This window comes from Staurois parvus, unplaced genomic scaffold, assembly GCF_062004578.1.
Source record: "Staurois parvus isolate SC_StPar_1 unplaced genomic scaffold, SC_StPar_1.0 ptg001270l, whole genome shotgun sequence".
NCBI lineage: Eukaryota > Metazoa > Chordata > Amphibia > Anura > Ranidae > Staurois > Staurois parvus.
The window spans coordinates 1,466,996-1,477,500 of NW_028319066.1; the positions used below are offsets into that span (position 1 = coordinate 1,466,996).

The following is a 10,505-nucleotide window of genomic DNA, read 5'->3' on the forward strand; positions in this document are numbered from 1 at the left end:
TAGCAAGTGACAGAAGACACAAGAAATATGCAGAACAAAAATATATATATTTTTTAAAGTCAGTTTTAGTTTCCGAGGCACTATGGTGGTTTTTGGTTTAAAGAGGACCTGCATAATGCTCACAGCAGTGGCAGCCATTTTTATTGTGACTTTAAAATAAGCAGTGAGGGCTTCTGAAGGATCTCTGAAGGCTAAAACGGGAAATGGACTAGAACATTCCTTGATGGGCAATTTAAGTTTACCTTCTATGGATCATTTCGACACACCCATCTGCTTCACAGTTTCCGGAACCTGTTGCTCAGACCAAGTGGAATCATAGAATTTGTAACCAGCTTTAATGGATAATCACAGGAGAAGTGGTAGAAATGGCAGAACCGCCGCCAATGGGTGCAGACCACTAAACGGTGATAAATATGGCATTGATGGTAAACAAGGTAAATAGAAAGAAGCTTTGACTTTCAATTTTAAAAATTGTCTTGCATCCTGATATGGATTTGTTTTTATAGACCCTGTATATATATTTTTCCTTGAAATGCAAAAATGGGTTAAGCCATGCAGCTAAAAAAAAAAAAAAAAAAAAAAAAAAAAAAAAAGGGAACAATTATTTTCAGTACACAGGAGGACTATTAGGCAGGACGAGGTAACAAACCATTAACCCTTTGAGGACCGTAAGATTTTGGAACGCCAAAAGAATCAATTTTGTTGTTTTTAAAGTTCATACACTTCAGTTGCTGTAACTAAGCCATTTCATGAAATAATTGGCAAAAAGCTAGATCCATTTGTTAAGAATATTTTGACTCAAAAAAAAAAAAGGTTTTAAGTTCTTAATCAGATGATACACGCAATTAAAAACATGGGACAAATACGTCCCTTGGTCCTCAAAGGGTTAAATGGCTTCATGAGGGGTCAGCTGTTAGGCCCTGTACATACTGGCGTTAGTTTGCACAAGAACAAGAAAGTCTGTCAGTTTTATTGAAACTTAAGTGAACTTTCAGTTAAAGTCAGCTAAATGTGCATCAAAACAAAAAAAAAATGCCACATCTTACAGTTCATTTTCTTTAGAAAGCAGCCACAGGTGTGCAAAGGTCTAAAAGGTGGTTTTTCCATAGAAAGCAGCCAAAGCCCAAGCAAAAAAAGTCCTTTCCTGTGCCAAAGAGGAAGACCCTCGCTTTCTATGTGGAAGCAGTGGTCTCTTTGCAGAGATCCAACATTCCCTCCCTTCCGAGTCAGACCTATAGCTATGCAATCAGCAAAGCTCATACTTCCAGTTGATAGGATAGGTCTAGCTCTGACTCAACCTCTATAGAGAGACTACTGGTTCCGGGGTCCATCTTTGCAGCATGCTGTCAGGGGACAGACTATTTTACTGAAGCATTTTAGAAAATTTTTATTTACCTTAAACACCTAGGAAATGAGACCAATCACCCCAGTTCCACCATTGATTCCCTTACAAGCACAGGTGATAGCCAGTGATAGGTCAATCTGACAGCAAATGTAAAGGGGCTACAGGATGCCCTTTAAGCTGAAAGCCTTGTTGGCTAAATGGTTAGCACATCCGCCTGGCCGTACTAGGGTCGTTGGTTTGATTCCCAACCACGGCACCACCTGCCTGGAGTTGGATGTTCTCCATGTGCCTGCGTGGGTTTCCTCCGTCTACTCCGGTTTCCTGCCACACTCCAAAGACATGCTGGTAGGTTAATTGGCTCCTGTCTATATTGGCCCTAGTATGTGTATGTATGAATGTGAGTTAGGGACCTTAGATTGTACACGCCTTGAGGGTTAGGGACTGATGTGAATGTACAATATATGTGTAAAGTGCTGTGTACATTGATGGCGCTATATAAGTACCTGAAATAAATAAATACAATGGAGTACATTAACTCTGCATTGCCAAAGTGTAATGTCAACATCTTTACGATTAGGTAATCCAGTGATTTCATCTCTGTAGCACTGGTCATCCTCCTCCTCATGCTTGACCAGTTACTGGATATGTAAGCTTCCAGCCATTGGTTTCTTCGCTGTTCTATACATCACAGATCCTATTGCAAAAGGGGCTACAGGCTGCCCCTTTGAGCTGGAAACCTTGTTGGTACAACTGAGGAGCACATTGACTCTGCATTGCCAGAGGGACAGCCTGTAGCCCCTTTTGCAATAGGATCCAAGATGTATAGAACAGTGGAGAACCCAATGGCTGAAAAGCTTACATACTCAGTAATTGGTCAAGCATGTATGGCTAAAGTATGAGGAGGGAGAACACCAGTGCTGAAATCATTAGATTACAGTCATAAAGATGCTGAAGTTAGACTTTGAGCTGAAAACCATGTTTGTCAATGCAGAGCCAACGTGCTCCTCAGTTGTACCAGGCCAAATGTCCACATCTTTACACCCAGGTAATCCAATGATTTGATTCTGTACTACTGGTCATCACCCTCCTCATACTTGAGGACACATGCTTGACCAATTGCTGGGCACGTAACTTTCCAGTTCTCTTCTGTTTTATGGATCCTTTTCACCAATCACATGAATGTAGAAATATGTCTGCTTTCTAAAGAAAGTCAACTAAGACCTTGCACACCTATTGTTTTATGCGGCTGGAAAGTAGACAATTCAAATTAAAAGCTCATTTGGGCCAAGAAGCACCACAGCTCCAATTTGAGGATGATGAACAATGATCTAGTGCTGAAGCCTACTAGCAGCTCCGAAAAAAAAAAAAAAAAAGGGTGATGGACTCGGCACACCTAGTAAGATCTGTATGAAACATCTCCAGAACAAGAGCTAAACTTTGCATAAAGAAAAAAAATATATTTTCCATAAAGCTGCTGAAAGTTTCCTGTACACACTTCTCCTATACAATGTACGGGTGCATGCATACCTGTTTCAGTGCAGTAAAAATTCCTGAAACTCCCAGGGATATGTAAAATGAGCAAAAGCAAAAAAAGCATAGAATTAGTAAATGAACATTAAAAAGGATAAGTTCACCTTTGGGAACATGTTGTATGTTACACCCATTTTTAGGGTGGAACATGTAATATGTTTTTAATGCTGCCCAATCCCCCCCGTTCCCAGTGACAGCAGTACGAGAAGTTCTGTGAATGAAGAAAAAAAAAAAAAATTTTTTTTTAATTACACACATTATATATATATATATATATATATATATATATATATATATATATATATAAAAATTTCTCCCCTAAGTGAACTTTATCTATAAAAGGGAAACAGCTGAAGACATTACAAGCAAATACCTCTTTGGCACACTTCATTTCAATGTAAGCTATATATATGAACACAAAATGTCAATATGTAAACAGCAATGGTGTCAGTTCAATATTTCATGGAAAAAGGAAGGACATAAACAAAAAGGGAGGAGGAAAAAAAAAAATAGGAACACATAAAAACACCACAATGACAATATGTAAACAATTATGTCAGTTCAAGGTTTCATTTGGAGGGAGAATGAAAAAGGAAAATCATGATTCAGTGATTTGGATTATGGTATCCATTGAATCAGCCCGAGAACCTGGTAGCTATCATATTGGGAGGTGCTCATCAAAAGCAGCCTATTGATTTCAGTCTGAAAAAGTTTCCTCCAAAATGACATAGTATATAAATTATGGCATGAGCAGCCATCTTATTGGGGGGACACAATCTTCCTCTGCATTTCTCCTAAATTATTATGTACACTCTACGCTACTGACTAGTGCAAAAGAAGTTGGAGCAGATTCTTTAGCACCCAATCAGACTGCCCTGTGAAAGAAGGAAAAAAAAAAAAAAAAACCCCACCACGAGCTGCAGGAGGTCATTGTGGTTTCTCCCATTGGGTTAGGAAAATCTCACCAAAAACATTTGGAAAATTACATTTCTTTTAAATTAAACATGCGCGGTCACACAAGGTTGAAAAGTGGCACCAGATCTATCTTATAAATACCAGGCACCCCCTTTATACAAGTTTCTAATCCAGCTTCTGTGGTTTATTCTTGGCCCACCTTTTCCACTTCCCTGCGCCTTCCTATTGGCTGCTAAACAGAATGGTCTTTACTTTATTTTCCTCACTCTTGATTCCTATCTCACTCCCCTTCCCTGGCAGGACATTGGCCTTCAGACCACACTACGTGCTTGCTTAATGAGTTTGCTTGGGCTATCAGGATGGTATTGTAGGATTCTTCCATTTTGGAATACAAGTGTAAACGGTTTACCTTACCGCATAATGCCTGCTTGATTTGGTTTCATGTACCTTTGTACAGTGGTGTAGACAATCAAATTTCAATAAACACAACTGTTGAATGGTCTTTATAAATGGCCAATAGGAAAGCATGGAGGGGCAAAGGGAGACGAGCCAACATGAAAGCTGTGGTTGGCACCCCAGATATATCCTTAAAATCATGGGCTCTCCATTGTGCAAGTATCTACCCCAGCTTCTGCGATTTTACACTTGACCACCTCCTCCAGTCCCCTGCTTCTTCCCATTGGCAGCCAAACACAATGGACTGTCTATAGAATAGAAAGTGTGGAGGGGCAGTAGGAGATGGCCCACCATGAAAAGCTGTGGTTGGCACCCCAGATCTATTCTCAAAATACTGGGTGCACACTCCTTCCATGGTTTATACTTGACTCACCTCCTCTAGCTCCTTGCTCTTTCTTATTGGCCATCAAACACAATGGCTTGTCTATATGACTAATAGGAAGGTGTGGAGGGGCAGCAGGAGGTGGTCCACCAGGAAAGCTATGGTTGATATGTGCCCAATAACATGCCCAGAATCTAAAGATTTAAAAAAAAATAAAAAATAATAGATTACACAAGCTGGCACATAAAAAGGTGTCTATAGACCTGGGGCCACCTTCCAGCAAGTATGCACCACTTCCCCTGCAAGTATGCTTTAAGTGATCCTCCATGTCTCCTGTAGCTTTGGCTCATGTAGACCAGCTGCCTCCCAATAGGTATTCCTCTACCAAAACTTATGTCTGATAATACACTGGCTTATGGCTTTTATGGAAAGGTTTTATACAGCAAAACAAAAAGCTAGGGACAGCATGACAACCAGGAAAGTGGCATTTGTAGGAGGATCTTAATTAGGAGAAATGGCAAATAATGGTCTGAATAAAAGCATGAAAGGTTCTCTTTTCATTCAGGTGTCTTCTCTGAAGGATAATATATATTATAATGACTTTCTGTAAAATGAAGCTTTGGAGACTGTCCTATATGTGTGACTCTTCTAGTCAGTATCTTAAATTGCGGAACTTTGGTCTTTTCAGAACCAACATTGGTTGCTTGATGGTAGGCTTGTCTCCAAACAGCTTGGCTTCACTTTCGGTGGTTGGAAATCGGCTCTGGTATATTTCAGGATATTCTTTCTGGAACTATGGGGAACCAGATACATAGGCATTAGCTGTGTCTGTGGGATTCATGATCATTTTTTTTTTTTCTCTTTTACTTGAAGAGTCTGTATTGCTCCAAACAAACAGAAACATGGAAACTCCAACAACCAATGCCCCTGCCCCTTCCTTCCTCAGTATGAATAGGACAGATATGCGAGCAAACATACAGGTTTATATCTAGCTTTGTTATAGAAAAAAATAAAACACAAGTTATACTTGCCTGCTCTGTGCAATGGTTTTGCACAGAGCAGCCCAGATCCTCTTCTTCTCGGATCCCCTGTCAGCATTCCTGGCTCTTCCCCCTGTGCCCCCAATAGCAAGTCGCTTGCTTGCCATACTAATTTTTTTTTTCTTTAAATAAGATTTTTAATATAAAAAAAAAAAAAAGTCAAAAAGACTAAAAGATTAAAATCAAATTGAACTAAAACCATTCCAGTTTCTTGTAAATAAAAGAAAAGTCTGTGTTGACACAGCATTGACTAGCGCCAACAGCAGCACATACTGATTTTTGCCTCTGGTACTTCAGAATAGAGACTTGCTTCGAGTCCTGCCATGGTATAGGGGCTCCTAGTTGAGACTCGGCTCCCACATATTGCCAACACTCTGCTCTTGATAAGGCGGGTCACATCCTAGGTCTCCTTGTCAAAGCTATTAATAATGGGGTACCCGAATTAGGCAATCGGAAGCAGAAGTTGTCCTCCTTGTAGTCTTCTTGGACATGTGACCGGTCCCAGAAGACTATGGGACCATTCACAAAATGCAGGGCTACTCACGCATGCACAGTGGGCATCCGGCTGTGAATCCACAAGCTGTCATAGCTGGGTGCCCACACTAAAGATGCCAGCACCGGGGACAGAGGATTGCCAGTAAGCCCGGCCGGTGTGAGGATACCATGCTATTGGGGGACAGGTGGGTGTCTTTTTTTTTTCCTTTTCTTTTAGAAGTCAGCAGCTGCTACAGGTTTTTTTCTCCTTTTTAATTTGACTGGACCTCCGCTTTAATGGCTCTGTAATTTGTATTTTTCATGAAATGGATTATGTTTATTTCTTCCTCCTTGCAACATTCTCTGTTAGCCCCTCCAAATCTCTCCTTTACCCCCTCAACTTTCCTTTTTTCGGAATAAGCAGTCCACGTTTGTTGCGGTCATGTAGAATACACTACACATCCCATAGTCCACCTCAGGAGCAAGCAATAGAGGGAGGCTATAGTCCTACAGTGGGACCATGGAGAATGAACGTACCCACCCTCTAACAGGAAGTCCAATCACAGCAGAAAGAAAAAAGGGATTTGGAGGAGGCAAAACGCATGAGAAGGGACTTTTGAGTTAAAGCTACATATACTCTAGCTGCTGACTTTTAATATAAAATGATAGTTTCCTGTCCAGGGATCCAGGGATGTCCTCACTTGAGCAGATTCTTCACTCGGCTTTGGGTCTAGATGACAGCATCTTAACCACTTCCAGTCCGGACACTTTCACCCCCCTCCTGTCCAGGCCAATTTTCAGCTTTCAGCGCTATCACACTTTGAATGACAATTGCGTGGTCATGCAACACTGTACCCATATGAATTGTTTAGCATTTTTTTGAGACAGATAAAGCTTTATTTTGGTGGTATTTATTCACTGGGATTTTTATTTTTTTTACTATATTAAAAAAAAAAAAAAAAAAAAAAAAAAAAGTTTCTTATAAAATTTAGCAAATAAATAATGTTTCATCATAAATCTTGGCCAAAATGTATTCCGTTATCTTTTTAGTAAAAAAAAAAATTAAAATAACCCAAAATTAGTTTATAACCAAAAATTATAATTTTGAATTTTTTTTTTTTTTTACACTTTTTATTTTATGTTTTTTTTTTCTACATACTGTCACCCTAGCAGTAGTGTCACCATGGTGACACTGTACTACTTGTGGGGTGATGATTTTTTTTTACATTTTTTTTTACACCGTTTACTTAAAGGCTATAAAAGCAATAATTTCTCCTCTCTGGCTGCATTATTGCAGCCACTGAGAATTACTGTGTGAGCTGCGATTTGTCACAGCTTGTCACATGGTAAGAGGCTGTTGTGAATAGCCTTGTACCATGTGACCTCTGATCATTCACAGATTTCACACGTAGTAAGCAATGATATCAGAAGTGAGATCTTGCTTACTACTCTGCATGTGATCACGGATTGGCCAATCCGTGATCACATGATCAGGACTTCGTACAGAGGTCCCGTCCGACGATCGGTGTTCCACTGTGTCTGGAGTACACAGCGGGCACTGGATCTCTGTGCTGCACGCTCCCCGGAAGCACGCACAGTCCATAATGGCGGGTGCCGTTTATGAACGGTAACCCGCCCCTGGACTGCTACCGTCCGGCCATTTATATATACAGCGGCCGGATGGCAAGTGGTTAAGTAAAGGAAACTGGCACTAAAACCTTGTGGCTCCACAGCTAGTTTCCCCCCACACAAGCACGAGCTGCGTTGAGCTTTGTGAAAGGCCCTGCTGTCTTCTGGGACCTGTGATGTGTCCCAGAAGGCTGTGGGGGAAGGGGTAAGAACCAGGTCCCCCCCCCTCCCCCCAAAAAAAGTGCCAACAACAAGGGGGGGAACCTGGTTCAGACCCCTTCCTCCACAGCCTTCTGGGACACATCACAGGTCCCAGAAGACAGCAGGGCCTTTCACAAAGTGTAGTGCAGCTCGTGCATGCGTGGGTGATGTTCCGCTTTAAGAATACATACTTTAAGATTAAAAAATAAATAAATCAACCCAGAGTCTAGTGTCTGTAATGTAGGTCAGAAATATTGGATTTCTCTTTTATCCTTTTGTGAAATTGATAAACTCTAATCCAGATGCAGCGTTGTGACAAAGTCAACTTATCTGCATAATTTGGTCTGTGAGCTCCTGTGTCCTCCGGGGGGGGGGTATGAGAGGAGGCTACACTCTGTGGGTAGCACACAGGTTAGTGTATCCAGTACCAGGATAGAGGCAGACACTTCAGCACCAACAAGTTAGTGGAGCTCCTTGGCAGAATTCAAAGTACCAGATAAAGAAGAGGGTCAGAATCTGCAGAACTTACTCCGGTGATGGACAGAGAAGCTCATGGCTGTAACTCCCAAGAGAAGGAGGCTAGAAGGTGCATGGAACTGCTGGAGACAAATAGTTCTGCTTGGGCTGTGCTTTGCTTTCAGCACTGTTGGGACTTGCAGTTCATCATCTGTGTGGCTTTCTAGACATGGGACTCTACTCCCCTCTCTGCGCTTCCTGTAACTGCTGCCTGTTGGGTCCTGAAGCTGTGGCCAAGACAGTCTTCTGAGGACCCACGATGTACATGTGAAGGCCCTGAGGACCTTCTGTCCCCTGCCACTCTGTCCGGACTTACTCAGCTGAGGCTGCTGTTTACTGGCTAGCCCCTGAACCCTTGCTGTGCCTACTGCTGCCTATCCCTGTTGTGCCTGTACTGCTGCCCCATGACCTTAACATCTGCTGCACCAGATTGCGGCCTGCCACTCACTGTCCCGGATTGTTTCACTGTGGCTCTGGACCAAGTCCCTGCTGCACCAGATTGCTGCCCTGTGTCTCTGGACTTCTCTCTTGATGTGCCCTATTGCCACCCTGTTATATTTCTGTCTGCCCCTGTTTGGATTATTGCCCTTTGGCCTTCCCCTTGTTTAGCCCTCCCAAAATAAGGAAGGGCCTTAATACTACTATGTCCTTGTGTGTTCTGCTCCATCCACACCGCTGTCAGTGTCACCAAGTTTTTCTTTTTTTGTTTAATAAAACACACGTTTAGTGAGAAAGAGCATCAGCAATTGTGCTGGGCCTCTATTGCTCTCTATGACCCCTTTGTGGTGATTTCTGCTCACTTCCTGTGCAGATGACGGGTGACACAGGGACAGGAGGAGGTTATGGATAATCTTTCCAACAGGAGCACAGTAATAAAAATACATTTTCTGTGTCCTAGTGACCCCTGCTCTCCCCATTTCTTGTGCTGGTGTCACAAAGGCAGGGAGGTAGGAAGAAAATATTTTCCTTTAGGGCAGTTTTATTTAATGGCTCTTTCCATACTATCAGTTTTAGCTTTATGCCTTGGCAGATCTAATATTTGCTTAGCCGAGTATAGAAGGTCTGACCTGCTTTAGCTTCTTCTTCTTGTCCTTCACAGAAAGGTTTTTGTCTTTCACAATACTTTCCAGCAGGTCCATAATAGCAGCCTGTGAGGTCACCATTTTCTGCTCCTCAAATTCCTGTGTGCTTATCTGCTTACAGAAATAAAAGCCGGGAGGTTGGCCTTTCACCTACACAAAACAAAAACGCCATTATTCAGGAAGGATCCATACAGAACAAACAGAAAAGCAGACTGTGGGGCTATAGGAGGACAGCCACACATCATACACCTACAATATTCATTGTCTCCAGAGCCCAGGAGGAACAAGCGGAATGTATAACCTATAGAGACCAATCAGGAAATTAAGTTTTGCTGTTGAATTTACCATTTTGAAATGTTGTTGCTACCCGGTTCTACACTTTTCGGTTCAAATCTCAACCATGACACTACCTGCCTGGATTTTATTTATTTATTTCAGGTACTTATATAGCGCCGTCACTTTACGCCGCGCTTTACATATATATTGTACATTCACATCAGTCCCAAACCCTCAAGGGGCGTACAATCTAAGGTCCCTAACTCACATTCATACATACACATACTAGGGACAATTTAGACAGGAGCCAGTTAACCTACCAGCAGGTCTTTGGAGAGTGGGAGGAAACCCACGCAGGCACAGGGAGAACATGCAAACTCCAGGCAGGTGGTGCCATGGCTGGGATTTGAACCAACGACCCTAGTAACTGCCAGGCGGAAGTGCTAACCATTTAGCCACTGTGATTGTAAGCCCCTTGAGGGCAAGGACTGATGTGAATGTATAATACATATGTAAAGTGCTGCGTAAATTGAAGCCGCTATACAAGTACCTGTAATAAATAAATTAAAAATACAAAGCATTACCCACACAACGGTGGCATCTTGATTAAAGGTGGATTCTAATGGGATGCGTCACATCCTAGATCTCATGGGTACACCAGTAAAAGTGGTCTCCTTGCCAATCTTCCTGGTTCTAGTCCCTCCCGATCAGGTAACTTG

General features: G+C 42.0%; 1 protein-coding gene across 2 annotated transcripts in view; it reads right to left on the reverse strand.

Annotated features, from left to right (window-relative positions):
• Positions 1-3,245: 3,245 nt before the first annotated feature.
• The window catches only part of DEPDC1 (DEP domain containing 1), a 29,076-nt gene continuing 21,816 nt past the window's right edge, over positions 3,246-10,505 (reverse strand). For both annotated transcript variants that reach the window (XM_089660760.1, XM_089660759.1), the window contains 2 exons: positions 9,496-9,660; positions 3,246-5,361 (listed from right to left, as the gene is read on the reverse strand). In XM_089660760.1, the coding sequence (XP_089516886.1) occupies positions 5,221-5,361; positions 9,496-9,660 (306 nt within the window). In that variant the 3' untranslated portion in view covers positions 3,246-5,220. The remainder of the gene's footprint in view (positions 5,362-9,495; positions 9,661-10,505) is intronic.